This window comes from Capsicum annuum, chromosome 5 (genome assembly GCF_002878395.1).
Source record: "Capsicum annuum cultivar UCD-10X-F1 chromosome 5, UCD10Xv1.1, whole genome shotgun sequence".
In the NCBI taxonomy this organism is placed as follows: domain Eukaryota; kingdom Viridiplantae; phylum Streptophyta; class Magnoliopsida; order Solanales; family Solanaceae; genus Capsicum; species Capsicum annuum.
In genome coordinates, this window is record NC_061115.1 from 155,186,856 (window position 1) to 155,202,510 (window position 15,655).

Consider the following 15,655-nt stretch of genomic DNA (forward strand, 5'->3'; position numbering starts at 1 on the left):
TAATATAATAGAATGTCCTTTGATGGATAACTTGAAATTCGAAAATTGCCCCTTGGCTAGAAGCAAATATGTCGACAAAGTTGTCTGCTTCTAGCCACTTATATATAACAAGTAATTTTATTTTAAAAATAAATAAATAATATCAACAATTATTTTAATTAAGTATTTGTTTTAATTATCCTATTATTTTGTTATTGATGTATTTTTTTCATAAGTTGTTTGATTTCATGCACTTAGCCATGGGCGTATTTATAATTTGTAGAATATGAATGTATTATTGATAACGCTTAACTTACAAGTCAATTTAAGTGCAAGACGGTCGTTGTCAATATATTCACCCAGCTAAGAGTCGGGGTCGAATCCACGAGGAATAATGTGAGTGACGATTGAGCAAATTCGAAATAAAAGTTACTTGCTAGGGTCAAACCTATGATACAAAATGGTTTGGGGGGGTTTTTAATCTTGTCGAATGTAAAGACAATTCTTGAACTTTTGAGAGACTAATTTAAGGCTAAAATCAATTAGAGGATAATCAATTTAGAATGGATCTTGGGGTTATGCTTTTCTAGGGGCAATTTAGTATGTGTGGATATATGAAAATAACATTCAATTCAAGTTAGTGCATGAGGGAGTAGGCTAGGTTAGAGGTTTTCAATGTTAGCTTTTCCACAAAACATCAAAAATGTCACTCATGGATCCTTCGAATACCTCATGGGTGTTGCCAACTAAAGCCACCCAAAACCTTAATCTAACATCCCTATTTCTAGGATGATGTTCAAGAGATAGCAATTTCACATTTTATTCTTATTTCTAAGACAACAAAACGGGAATAACTACTATCTACATTATTGTTCGCAAATGTTTATGTCACCTACATCCCTCTTTCAAGGATGATGTGGGAATTTTTGGGAAAAATTACGGTTCTCACCAATAATTTCTATTTTGCATTCAAAAATTTGTGAAACCCATCAATATTATTAACCACAAATTGGAGCTAACAATCAATATCCACACACTTGCACCCTACTCAAACATAACCCCAAGGGGTAGATCTAGCAAATTAACCATAAAGATAATAAACATAAATATACCAAGATTTTCATCAAAGTTATTCATCAAAAGTAAAAAAAAGGCAAACCACACTTAAAAATCTAATGAATCTTCAATGGTGATGCCAAATCTACACTTTGGAGTTCCTCTAATTAATTCTTGCTTTAAATTATCCAAGAAAAACAAAAATCCTAAACTAAGGATAGGATAATATGTAAGATAAAAGATGGTGTGAAGGCGGTCGTTGTTAATATATTTACTCAACTTCGAGTCGGGGTCGAATCCATGAGGAATAATGTGAGTGGCGATCGAATTAGCTCGAAATAATGGATACTTACTAAATTCAAACCTAGAGTACGTGAATACAAAAATGGGGGGGGGGGGGGGTTTGAAAAGTATCACGACTAATATTTCTTTTTGAATTTTTCAAGTACTAATTCGGGGCTACGGATAACTAGAGTATAATCAATTAGGTACGGATCTTGGGGTTATGTCTTACTACAGCTAACATGAGGGTGTTAACAATCAACTTCACTTTAGTAGATTAAATGTTGGGTAGGTTCGGTTAGGGGTTTTGGTGCTAACCTTTCAACATAGCACCAAACTATCACCCATTGATTCTTTCCAATATCAAATAGGTGTGTTCAAAAATTGGTAACCATACCTCAATTTAGGCATCCCTATTTCTAGGATAATGCCTAAGTCATAGTCATTCCTCAATTTATTCTTATTTCTAAGATAACAAAAAGGGAACAACTACAGTCTAAGTAATTGTTCACAAATGCTCATGTCACCTTCAACCCCTTTTTCAAGGATGGTTGAAGGATCTAGGTTACCCACATCTCTTTGTCAAGGATTATGTAGGGATTAGGAAATTTGAGACGTTCACCAACAAATTTCATGTTATCATCAAGCATTTGCAAAACCCATAAACATGAACTACTAATTGAATCTAACAATAACAACCCATACATACTTTAACCCTATTCATACATAACCCCAAGAGGAAAAACCAGTTACTCATAAGATAAATAAGTAAAGATATACCTAAAATCTCCGTTGATTTGATTTATAGGAGACTAAGTGAATGCTACTTCAAACTTTGGACTCAAACAAATCTTCAATGCGAGTTTGCTAATTCTCCACTTAGAAGCCACTTCAATGTATTCTTCACCCAAAATTAATACAATATTTTCTTCTCCAAGTATGGAGGCTAAGAACTAGAACAATGTTCAATAATTGGGAATTGATTCAATGATGTCCAAAAAGATAGGGTTTGAGTCTCTTAAGGGAAAATTTGGAAACATTTGTGTGCTTTACATCTTTGCCCTTTGCTGCTTTTTCAGCTAAGCCGCGATCGCGAGAGCTTGTCTGCGTCTGCGACCACCGAGATTGCGGTAACTGAGGCTATGTCTTGCTCCAGGTCTTCAAACGACACTTCTATCCTTCTTTTGATCTTTTTCAGCTCGCATCCACATATTATCATTTCATTACCTAGGTGCCTGCATAATGTGAATATTAGTGCATTTACTCACAAATATGTGTCATTTACTCATTCAAAATATGGTAGTGTGCACGAATGTTGAGTGCGAATAAGTGGTAAATTCACCACTCATCAACTACTAAATAAAAGAAGGAAAAGATGTATTTGGTAATGATTGGGCCCTAAGTCCTCAAAGCAAATAATTCAACATTCAGTCAGTTGCATTATTTATGGATCGTTTGCTAAGATGTATAGTAGTAATGCTTGCGTTATTTATGCTTGTATTTTTTCTTATATATTGTTTGATTTGATGTATTAAAAATAACATGAATTGCATAATTTCTTTTTAAAAATAATTTATTTACAAAAGCATCTGCCATAAATAAGGTGGAAAAGATTTTGAAGCAATTGTGACTTTAACCATACCAATGCATGCAAATATTATGAAAGTTAATGCCAAATAGAGTATATAATCAATGGAAGTATTAGTAATACATAGAATGAAATATTTTCTAAACAAGATATTAGTACATGATACACAAAGTTAATGCATGCAGTAGTTTTATAATACACTCTATCAAATGACTCCTTAGTCTTTTGTAGCGCATGTATCAACAAATAATATTATATTGATTTTTTAATATATATATATATATATATATATATATATATATATATATATAGATATAGATATAGATATATATAGATATATAGATATATATAATACTTAATTTAATAAAGAGACCACATGTTTACGTGCATCATATCTTGAATTTAAATTGGCCCTTGACAACAACAACAACAACAACAACAAACCAGTATATTCCCACATAGTGGGGTCTGGGGAGGGTAGAATGTACGCAGTCCATACCACTACCTCTAGGGAGGTAGAGAGGCTATTTCCGATAGACCCCCGGCTCAAGACAAAAGACATTAAACAGAAACATCAAAATCGTAGAACATGGTACAAATAAAATAGGTACGACACTCGCAATTAGAGAAAAGAAAAAAGAAATACATACGTAAATCAATAACTAAAGCCATAAATATATAGATAAATACATAAATTTTCCAACAAACGACAGCAAGTCCACCTACTTACTGACTACTACTCCTCCACACCCTTAGCCCTCTACTCTAATGCTTTTCCTCCATAACTTTCTATCCAGGGTCATGTCCTCAGTCAGCTGTAACTACTCTATGTCACGAGTGTTTTTTCGGTCTACCCCTACCCCGCTTGAAACCTTTCAAGGCCAACGTCTCAAACCTACGAACTGGGACATCCGTGCCCCTCCTCATCACATGTCCAAACCATCTCAACCTCACTTCTCAAATTTTATCCTCCACCGACACCACTCCCACCTTCTCTCTAATAATTTCATTCCTAACCCTATCAGCCCTAGTGAATCCACACATCCAGTGTAATATTCTCATTTTCGCCACCTTCAACTTTTGGATATGAGAACTCTTAACCGGCCATTACTCTGCTCCATACAACATAGCAGGCTGGACTACAACTCTATAGAATTTGCCTTTCAGTTTGAGGGGCACCTTCTTATTGCATAAAATTCCTAAAGCGAGCCTCCATTTCATCCAACCTTCCCTCATGCGGTGAGATACATTCTCATCTATCTCTCCATTCCCCTAAATCGTAGACCCGAGATACTTAAAACTATCCCTCTTGCAAACCACCTGAGAATCCAACTTTACTACCACCTCCTCCTCTTGCCTCGAGTCACTGAACTTGCACTCTAAGTACTCCGTCTTGGTCCTACTCAACCGAAAACCTTTAGACTCCAGGGTCTCTCTCCAAATATCCAGCTTATCATTAACCCCTTGTCGCAATTCATCAATCAGAACTATATCATCCGCGAAAAGCATACACCAAGGCACCTCTCCTTGTATATTTCGCGTCAGCACATCCATCACCAAAACGAATAAAAACGGACTAAGAGTTGATTCCTGGTGCAACCCTGTCAAGACTGGGAAATGCTCAAAACCTCCTCCTATTATTCTTACCCGAGTCTTCGCTCCCTCATAAATGTCCTTAATCGCTCTGATATATGCCACCGGAACCCCCTTCTCCTCCAAGCAACTCCAAAGAACCCCCTTAGGGACCTTGTCATATGCCTTTTCCAGGTCTATAAACACCATGTAAAGATCCTTCCTCCTCTCTCTATACTGCTCCACCAGCCTCCACACAAGGTGAATTGCCTCTGTCGTGGAGCGACCAGGCATAAAATTAAATTGGTTCTCCGAAATAGACATAATCTTCCTCAACCTCCGCTCTACCACCCTCTCCCAAATATTCATCGTGTGACTCAACAACTTAATAACTCGATAGTTGTTTTAACTCTGAATGTTACCCTTGTTTTTATATAGAGGAATCATCGTGCTCCATCTCCACGCCTCGGGCATCTTTGCTGACTTGAAAATATTGTTAAATAAGTTGGTTAGTCACCGCAACCCTGACCCGCCATAGAACTTCCAAAAATCTACCGAAATCTCGTTAGGCCCCATCGCCCTACCCCTTCGTATCTTGCAAATAGCCTTACTGACCTCCTCTACCTTAAAACGTCGACAAAAGATAAAATCGCGACACTCCCCGGAGTTCTCCAACTCTCCTAACACAACACCTCTGTGCCCCTCATCATTCAAGAGCCTATGGAAATAAGATTGCCATCTATCCTTAATGAGGATGTCGTCCACCAAAACTCTGCCATCCCCTCCCTTAATGCACTTCACTTGATCTAGATCCCGACCCTTCCGCTCCCTAAGCTTGGCAAGCCTAAACAACCTCTTCTCCTCTAACTCCTTATACAAACTTTTAAAAGCTACTGTCTTAGCCTCCGTAACAGATAACTTAGCCTCTTTTTTAGCTACCTTGTACTCCTCCTTGCTCACCCGCTTCTCTTCTTCATCCTTACTCTCCACCAACTTAGTGTAAGCCGCCTTCTTCGTCTCCACCTTTTTCTTAACCTCTTCATTCCACCACCAATCCCCCGATATCGGCCAGACCAGCCCCTCGAAACCCCCAACACCTCTCTAGCCGACTCCCTGATGCAACCAGCGGCCCTCTTCATGATATAAGAGTATATTATTGTTGTATTTTAGTTTCAAATTTAAAGTTTTGAAAGATAAATTTTGGACTAGTAGGCAAGAGTGTATCCATTCAAGTCGTCATAGTATTTTCGTCCTTCGAATTTTATTACTGTTGTCTTATTTCATTGTAATAGTGTCTTGTTGTAGTACTTTCTCCATTTAAAAAAAGAATGACCTACTTTGACTTGACACAAAGTTTAAGAAAATAAAAAAAACTTTTGAATCTTGTGGCCTTAAATTAAAGTTGTGTCAAATATATCAAAATGTCCTTTAATCTTGTGGTCCTAAACATGCCCTGTAGAAAGTTGAATTTAAAGTATTGCCAAAAAGGAAAAGGGGTCATTCTTTTTGAAACAGACTAAAAAGGAAAGTAGATCATTCTTTTTTAAACGGACAAAGTATATTTTTGCTATTATGTTTTATTTTTTTTATATTTTCTATTGCTTCTTTTATTTCGAGTATTCTTTTTTCAGACTCTATTTATCTTGAGTCTAGAACCGATCGATATTAATCGTTCTACCTGTGAGACAGACCCTAGATGTGCGTCACCTGATAAATTCTAGAATCTTTTAAATTTTAATCTTTTATTGAAACGTAGCTTCAATTTTCAAAGTCCCAGTAGTTATTCAACGCTAATTTTTTGCTTCACTAATATTCCGCTTCAACTATATACCGTTCATTCCCCGAAATATTCTTACACCATTCAAATATTCATCACCCATTTGTTCCCTCCTTAGTAGTATATCATCCTCCTACGTATCCATTTTTCCCTCGATTCTTCTCCTCCTCCTGTATGAATCCGCCCTCTATTCTTTGCCTTCAATTTTCCCTATCTAAAGCCCATTTTCTGCATCCCAATTAATTTTTTTCCCCAAAACTCCATTTATTATTCAAATAAATAAACCTATCTTGAATCTCTGGAGCTTTGGGATTTCTTTATCCTTTTTTTATTTTTAATATTTGTAAGTAATATCTGTACATATGGCCTTGTGAAAAATGTTTTTGTAACAAAAAACATTTTTCACTTGTTTATAGGTTCTTTTGTAATTTTCTAGGTTGATTATTTGTGAATTATAGGATATTGGAAAAAATGTCGTCTGCTGGTGTGGTTGCAAATGCAATTAGTCCATTTTACGTAGAGAATATGGTAAATTCACCTGTACATTGCCATGAATCAATTTTGGTTTACGTAGCTATGTCGGGTTCAATGATGCCATTAAGGGTCTTGGAATATGATTCTATTGAATCTGTTAAGGTACAGATACAAAGTTGTAAAGGGTTTATTGTGAAAAATCAGAAGTTGGTCTGTGGAGGGCGAGAATTGGCTCGTAGGAATTCACTTATAAGGGATTACGGTGTGTGTGATGGGAATATACTTCATTTAGTGCTTAGGTTGTCTGATCTTCAAGTTATTAATGTGACAACTTCTTCGGGTGAAGAGTTTACGTTTAATGTAGAGAGGAGTCGTGATGTTGGATATGTTAAACGTCAGCTTGCTGAGAAGAAAGTTGGGTTTTTAGGTAATATTGATGAACAAGAAGTGTTGTGTAAAGGCGAGCGTGTTGAAGATCGGAGGATCATATATGATCTTTGCAAGAACAATGACGTGGTGATTCATTTGTTTGTGCGTAAAAATGCAAAAATTAGGGCTAGGCCATTGGACAAGAATTTTGAGTTGTCCATTGTGGCTCCACGCCAGGATGATGTGGTTAGAGAAAGTGAGAGTGGGACTGAAGCAGATCGTAAAGTTTTGGTCCCGAGGAAGCCTCTTGATAGGGAAATAATTTTGGAACCTGTAATTGTTAACTCGAGGATTGAAATTCCTATGGTACTTAGGGATATGATTGTTTCTGCGTTTGAAGGCTTAGATAGAGGAAATTATCCTATTAGATCTTCTGAAGGCATGGGAGGAGCATATTTTATGCGAGACACATCAGGGAATAAGTTTGTTGCCCTGTTTAAGCCAATTGACGAGGAGCCTATGGCTGTGAACAACCTTCACAGGTTGCCTCTGTCAGTTAATGGCGAGGGCTTGAAGAAAGGAACAAGAGTTGGAGAAGGTGGTTTCAGGGAATGTGCTGCCTACATTTTGGATCATCCACAGAGTGGACGACGCTCACTTTCTGGTGAGATAAAAGGCTTTGCCGGTGTTCCTCCAACTGCTTTCGTGAGGTGCCTTCATAAGGGTTTCAATCATCCTGATGGTGTTACAGTTAAGCTGGGATCCTTGCAGAAATTCATGGAGAATAATGGCAGTTGTGAGGATTTAGGTCCTAGTGCTTTCCCTGTGGAGGAGGTCCATAAAATTGCCGTATTAGATATGAGGCTGGCAAATGCAGATCGGCATGCGGGTAATATATTAATGAGCAAAGATGAAGATGGCCAGGTTGTGCTCATTCCAATTGATCATGGTTACTGCTTGCCCGATAGTGTAAGTCTTCATCTTTCTTTTTCCTGCCGATTTGGTGATATAATGTGATGCTGTTATTTGTTTGATCTTAGTCTTGGATCTTATTTAGGCAGCAAAGCTTCAAATTCTATATGAACTATTTATCAGGAATTATCATGTAATTTACAAGCCCTTGAGATATGGGCATGTGCTAGCGCAGATTATCGGATGAAAAGGGATATCATGTTATGCTCTTCATGCTTTAGTATAAATTGGATATTAGTTCGCGAAAGAGTAGTTGAGAGGCTTCTATCTTTATCAATAACAAAGGCTAAAATGAATTGAAATGTGTAAATTATTTATTTATTTTTCAAACTGGATAAGTTTTACTCAACATCGTCTATTTTTAATAGTATGAATAATTATTATAGCAACTATTTTTAATAAGATGATCAACTAATATAGGACAGAGAGGTAGTATAATTAATAACAAAGACTATAATGAATTGAAATGTGTAAATTATTTATTTATTTTCCAAACTATGTAAGTCTTATTCAATCTATTTTCAATAATATGAATAATTATAGTTAAACTGAGGAAATGAAGTAAGTATATCAAATGTCAATAATATGAAAAACATTGGGAAAGTGAACAAAAGAAAATCAGAAAAGGTAAACAAGTGGAAGTGTGGTAGGAGGGTGAATATAAATTGACTAGTAATGAAGAAACGTGCGATCCACTAATTTTTTTCTCATTAAAAAATGTCCTCTCACAACTATTACGTGGTACTCCTTGCGCATAGTAAAATTTCCCCCTCTTTCCTTTGCCTTATCAAAAGAGCTGCTATGATCTGCACCAGAAGGGTATTGAAAAGATCTTCCAATGTTTACTAGTACTAGTTTAACCACACGTGCCTCGCACGTGTAACGTTTGATCATTTAAAATTAAATAATCTTATCTATTATAAAGATTTTTAATGAAGTATTTCATTTATTTCAAAAAGAATGACCTACTTTTCTTTTTAGTCCGTTTAAAAACGAATGACTCATTTCCGTTTTTGTTAATACTTTAATTTCAATTTTGCACATGGCATGCTAAGAATCACAAGATTAAAGAGTATTTTGATACATTTGACACAACTTTAATTTAAGGTCACAAGATTCAAAAGTTTTCTTTATTTTCTTAAACTTTGTGCTAAGTCAAAGTAGGTCATTCCTTTTTAAACGAAGGGAGTATAAATGTTTAAATCACTTTACAAAAGTTCTTCACACTTTAATATAATAATGTAAACATAAACATATATTTTAGTGTAAGCACATATATATTTTACCACCAAAAGTTTTAAGTGGTTGATGGATCATTACTTTTGCGTTTGTTATGCAGTACCTCTTTTTGTTGTTGCCAGAGGCTAAAAGAGAAGAATAAATTTGAACCATATTTGTGCTACGATTTTTTTTTCTATATTTAAAATCTTTTCTTGATTTTAAAGTCAAGGTATGGTTATTTTTTTCTATATTTAAAATTTTTTATTGTTTTTAAAGTCAAAGCTTTACAAAATCATTGATTACATTCTTATTACGTACTTAAAACTTTAAAAAAATTGGTATTTCTTAAACTTTTTTATTCTAAAGTTTTTATATTTATTTTTATATTTTTCAAATCTTTTTAAAATAAAATTTAGCTGATTTAGAATTCTTAAACTAATGAAAAAATTATTAGTTGTCATTAATTCTGATGAGTTTCAATAAAGAAAGATTTTACCATAAATATATTTAGTTAATTTTTCAACTAAAGTGAAAAGACGATTTTGTTTAAAATAAAGACTTTTAATGAAGGGCAAAAAGTTCAAACAATATTTTTAAAATCCTTTATAGTTTTAATATATTATATATTATAGATTATATATATATAGATTATAGATATTACATCGCCTTTATTCTCACTGCTATGACTGTGCTAATGACCACTCAGCTTGTTCATGGCATTCAACCTCTCTTGTTACATACCTATTTTTTAATCTAAGATTGACGACAAATTCCAAGACGAATTGGCAGAGAATATGTAGATTTGTGAATGCTTGTTTTATGGCTGTTTCTCGTCTTGTTTAGTCAATCCTGACTATTGAGTTCCTTACTACCTAAACAATGATGCAGTTTGAAGATGTCACATTTGACTGGCTCTACTGGCCACAAGCTCGTCAGCCTTTTAACGCCAACACCATCGAGTACATTAAATCACTTGACGCTGAGGAAGACATAGGCTTATTGAAGTTATATGGGTGGGACATGCCTCTAGAAAATGCTCGCACACTCCGCATCACCACCATGCTTTTGAAGAAAGGTGCAGAGAGGGGTCTAACACCATTTACCATAGGGAACATCATGTGCAGGGAAACCTTGACCAAGGAATCTGTGATAGAGGAGATTCTGCAAGAAGCATTGGAGCCCCCTGGCTCAAGTGAAGATTCGTTCCTTCAATCCGTTTCCCATGTAATGGACCGCCGTCTTAATGAGATTGCGTAATGACATTTCACTCAAGTGTTGGTACATGAAGAGGGGTTGTTTTTGTACATAGGAGTGTGTCTGAGGACACCCTTTGTTTGCCAACATCAATTACAAGAGAGACTATCTTGATTCTTACTTATCAAAAGAAAAGAAAAAAAGTAAGCGATAACCTTAGATTTTTTTAGCAGTTAACTGGAAATGATCTTGCTAGACTTTAAGCAAGTTCTATGTCAGTATCAATTGTACAATTACTGTAAACATTGTTATTCATATTTGGGTTATGGATAAAAGTATAAGACATAATGTTATATGATATAAGTTAAAAGGAGGAAGAAAACTGGAACAATATAGATGAAAGAATTATTCAATATTGTTGTGTACATAACAATGAACCTACAGTGTATTTATATAGAGAAAGGAGTCCTAATTGTCTCCTAATTACTAGCCTAATGACAGGGGAGATCCTTGATTCAAGGATTGCAGATTTAAGCTAAGGGGATCAGATTCATGATTTTGTGATAATCAGTATCTAATTTTGTGACTCTAAATAAGGTAACGTCCAAATAAGGTAACGTTTAAATAAGGTAACGTCAATACCCTCCCTCAAACTTATGTTGTGTATCACAAAACATGATTTTGGACAAGAGATAATTGTATCGATTTCTTGACATGGCCTTAGTGAACAAATCAGCCAATTGATCTTTAGAGGATATATATCTAAGATTAATGTTCCGATCTTCAAACAGTTCTCTGATGTAGTGCCAATTTACGTCTATGTGGGTTGGTTGCTATTCTGATTGCACTGTTTTTGTCTCCATCTAATATGGTTGATCCTTCCATTTTGATGACAAGTTCTGATAATAGCCTCCGTAGCCAAATGATTTCAAAGCACGCAGCTGACATACTTTTATACTCTACTTCTGTGGACGACTTTGATGTTCGAGATTGTTTTTTGCACTTCCAAGAGATCATACACGATCCAAGCATCATGCACCAGCCTGTAGTGGATCGTTTTGAATTAGGGCATCCTGCCTAATCCGCATCAGCGTATCCCACTATGTCCAGCGATGGAGATGATGGAAATAAGAGACTTTGATTCACTGTGCCTTTTATATATCTAATAATCCTGAGCAAAGCTGAGTAGTGAATCTTGTAGGGATTCATAACAAACTGGCTTAACACCTGTACTACATAAGAGATATCAGGACGACTCATAGTAAGGTATATAAGTGATCCAACTAGGCGTTTATACAAAATTTGATCTGTAAAAAGCTTTCCTTCCTATTTTTTGTATTTAGTATTCGCTTCCATTAATATGTTAGTTTTCCAAGGTCTTTCACCTTGAGCGAGGAGTGTAATAGGTTTTCCAAATGAGAGATTCCAACCTCATCGTTCCCTGTAATAATCAAGTCATCTACATAGATAAGGAGGATAGTAATACCTGAGCCAGACTAACGTAGGAATAATGAATAATCTGAGCTACTTTGAGAAAAACCACCACCAAGGATTGTAGTTCGGAATTTTTCAAACCATGAGCGAGGAGCCTGCTTTAATCCATAAAGAGATTTCTTAAGATGACACACCTGATTTGGACTAAAATGTTTGTAACCTGGTGGTGGATTCATGTAGATCACTTCTTGCAAGTCTCTATGTAGGAACGCATTCTTGACGTCTAGTTGGTGTAACTTCCAACTTCTTATTGATGCTAAAGCAAGCAATATACATACTGTCGTCTTCTTGGCTACTAGCGCAAAGGTTTCTTCATAATCGATTCCATGCTTTTGCTTGTACCCTTGAGCTACCAATATTGCCTTATATCGATCTAGGGATCCATCAACTTTCATATTGACTGAGTACACCCATCTACTTCTAATAATTGTTGTGTTTGTTGGTCTATCCACCATATCCCATGTATCATTCTCCTCAAAGGCTGCTGGTTCTCCATTCATTGCATCTTCCCAACACTTCTGACCACTAGCCTGCATATAAGTATTTGGCATAACTATAGAATTCAAGGTTGTTAGTAAGGCATATGATCAACCATATTTACCTGTAGAATATCTATATCGGCTTGGAAGAGGAGCATGGCGAGATGAGTGTCTAATAGGGTCAATGATATTTTGAGGAGGTGGAGGTTGATTATTAAGATTTAAAGAAATATTATGACAGTCAGCTTGGTGAGGTAAAGAATTAGTGTTCATCGAAGTAATATCATTATCAAAGAATGGATCCAAGTTATACGTAGTACCTGTTGTGGCAGAAGACAAGTTTGGCGATGGAGCACGGCTAGGTTTTTATGGCAAGCAGAATCATGAGCCGTGAATTCTTCCAAAAAGGATATAGTAGACAATTGCAAGTCTTTACTAGTATAAGTAAAAGAATTTTCAAAGAAGATAACATGTCGAGATATTCTCAATAAGCGACGTGTTAAATCATAACACAAGTACCCTTTTTGGATATCATTGTACCCCAAAAGAGTACATTTAACAGCTTTTGAGGATAATTTATGGTGTTCATAGTCTGAAAGAAGAACGAAACATACACAACTAAATACTTTAAGGTGCAAAAAGTCGGCCAATTTTTTTAAAAGGACAAAATAAGGGCAATTTTGTTTGATAATAGACGATGATTGTCTATTTATAAGATAAATGGACGTTTGGATTGCTTCAACCCAAATTTTTTTTGGAACATTTGATGTATCAAGAAGAGTTAAGGCAGTTTTAACAACATGTCTATTCTTACGTTCTACCACACCATTTTATTCCGATATATAGGGGCAAGAATGTTGGTGAATAATGCCTTTTTCTTGAAAGAAACTTGTGAGGTTTGAATTTACATACTCTCCTCCCGAATCTGAACAAAAAATCTTAATCTTTTTCTCAAATTGCATTTCGATGAGGTTATAAAACTTTTTGACAATGTTTGGTACCTCAAATTTGTGTTTCAAAAAGAAAACCCATGTATAACGAGATGCTTGATCGATGAATAAGATAAAATACTTGTAACCTATATAAGATATAATTGGAGAAGGTCCCCAAACATCACTATGAATTAAATCAAATAGAGTAGAATAAGTAGTATTGCTTAATTGAAAAGGAAGTTATGACTCTTTGATTTTGCACAACACTCACAAGGTAATTTAGAGGGAAAAATTAGTAAGTCTTTACCCAACAAATTACAGGATTTCAACATGAAATTTAAACGCGAAGCATGTGGATGGCCTAAACGAAGATGCCATAAAGTCGACATTTTATTTAAAAACTCAATATCTTTATTTGAAGCTGAAAAAAAGCAATGATGAAATTGTGTCCGGAGATTGAAGAAGAAATAGCCTGCCAACCTTACACCCCATGGCCATTGTTTTCCTTATCAATATGTTCTAAATAATACAACTATTAGAGGAAAAAATAGCCAAACAATTTTGTTCTACAAGTTGTCCAACGGATAAAAGGTTCGCAGTAAGTTTCGGTACACAAAGAACTTCTGAAAATGGTTTAATGGAACCCATACCTGATGCAGATAGAACATAGACATTTGCAGTAACAATTTTATGTGTGGAACGTGTTTTAGATAGATTAGAAAAAGTTTTTGATTTCTTGTCATATGGTTAGATGCAGTAGAATAAATATGCCATACCATTGAATTCGAAATCTTATTCTTACCGGGATATGTAGTGGTCAGAGCTGTAGAGATTTCATTAGGGAGAGCAACCGCCAATAAATTTTGTATCATCTTATAAATGTCGTTGCGATCAAATAATTGTGGTGCATTTTGTGTTTCTGGAGTGTGTTGTGTACCCACATCCCTTGTCATCACGTGAAAGGCTTTATGAGGAGTTGAGCGTTTTACTAAACCAGGTTTCTTACGGCATTCCAGAATAATATGACCATTCTTCTTACAATAATTACAATAATTTCGCTTCTTGCAATGGGAAATGATATGCCCCATTTCTTTGCAATAATAGCATTAAACTGGTTTGTTAGAGTTTCCCGAGGAAGAACTTCTGTATGCAGCCATGGCAGTGTCCATAAATAGGAAATTTCCCATAGAGTCTTGAGAACCTAACCGAGTTTCTTCTCGAAGTACTTCAGAAACCATTATATCTAAAGCTGGTAGTTTTTATCTGTTGAGAATGCTTGCACGTAAAGGCTCGAACTCAGACCTGAGTTTCATAAGAAATTGGACAGTCCTTGTCCTCTTCGTAGTAGTCATGAAGTCCTTTAGTCCAGCGGCACTAATTGAGGCAGCAAATATTGATCTTGCTCTGCCCATAATCTGAGTAATCCCAAATAGAAGCGCCGAACACTTTTTTCACCTTGTGTCGATTCTACGAGTAGCCTTTCTAATTCAAATTCTCTATCCAAATTTTGTTGGTTGCCGAGAGTATGTAGATAACTCTATATTTTAGATGCTTTCTAAAAAGATTTCAGGTCCATAGCTATATCAGCTGAAAAGGAATTGACAAGCCATGTTATGATTTTGTCGTTATTAGCTTCCCAAACTTCTTTTTCTTTGTCTTCTGTAGGTATAGCCTTTGAGCCATCTAGAATACCAAGGAGGCCTTTACCTCTAATGAAAGCCCTGAAATGGAAGATTGGAAAGTTATGTCCATCGAATTTGGTTGACAAGATATTTCTTGAATCCATTCTGATTGAAGGAAACAAAATTAGAGTCAAAGGGAATCAACAAACAAATCCAAAGATTACAACTAGAGTAACAAATGTGGATAAAGAATCCGAGCCCAACATGAATCAAACGGATTTTCTGGAATAAAAAATTGAATATTCAGATCTCAGAGAGAGGAAAAAATAAGGCTCTTGATACCAAGTTAAAAGGAGGAAGAAAACTGGAACAATATAAATGAAAGAATTATTCAATATTGCTGTGTACATAACAATGAACCTACAGTGTATTTATACAGAGAAAAGAGTCCTAATTGGATCTCTGATTTAAGGATTGCATATTTAAGGGATCAGATTCATGATTTTGTGATGATCAATATCGGATTTTGTGACACTAAATAAGGTAACGTCCAAATAAGGTAACGTTTAAATAAGGTAACGTCAATAATATACCCCGGAAGTTACAACCTGATAAGGGTGCACTAGCTGTGTCATATATGCTTA

At 35.5% G+C, this 15,655-nt stretch overlaps 1 protein-coding gene across 1 annotated transcript; it reads left to right on the plus strand.

Moving 5' to 3' along the window:
* Window positions 1-6,411: 6,411 nt before the first annotated feature.
* On the plus strand, window positions 6,412-10,844 carry LOC107854121 (phosphatidylinositol 4-kinase gamma 4-like). Its single transcript, XM_016699116.2, has 2 exons — window positions 6,412-8,066; window positions 10,179-10,844. The coding sequence occupies exons 1-2, from the start codon at window positions 6,726-6,728 to the stop codon at window positions 10,545-10,547; spliced, it is 1,710 nt and encodes a 569-aa protein (XP_016554602.1). The 5' UTR covers window positions 6,412-6,725; the 3' UTR covers window positions 10,548-10,844.
* The last annotated feature ends 4,811 nt before the right edge of the window (window positions 10,845-15,655 follow it).

What these genes read in the sequence shown, in the direction of transcription:
- LOC107854121 (XM_016699116.2), top strand. Translation starts at nt 6,726, where the DNA reads ATGTCGTCTGCTGGTGTGGTTGCAAATGCAATTAGTCCATTTTACGTA. An exon ending in GTTACTGCTTGCCCGATAGT is followed by an intron (nt 8,067 to 10,178) that starts GTAAGTCTTCAT and finishes ACAATGATGCAG; the next exon opens with TTTGAAGATGTCACATTTGA.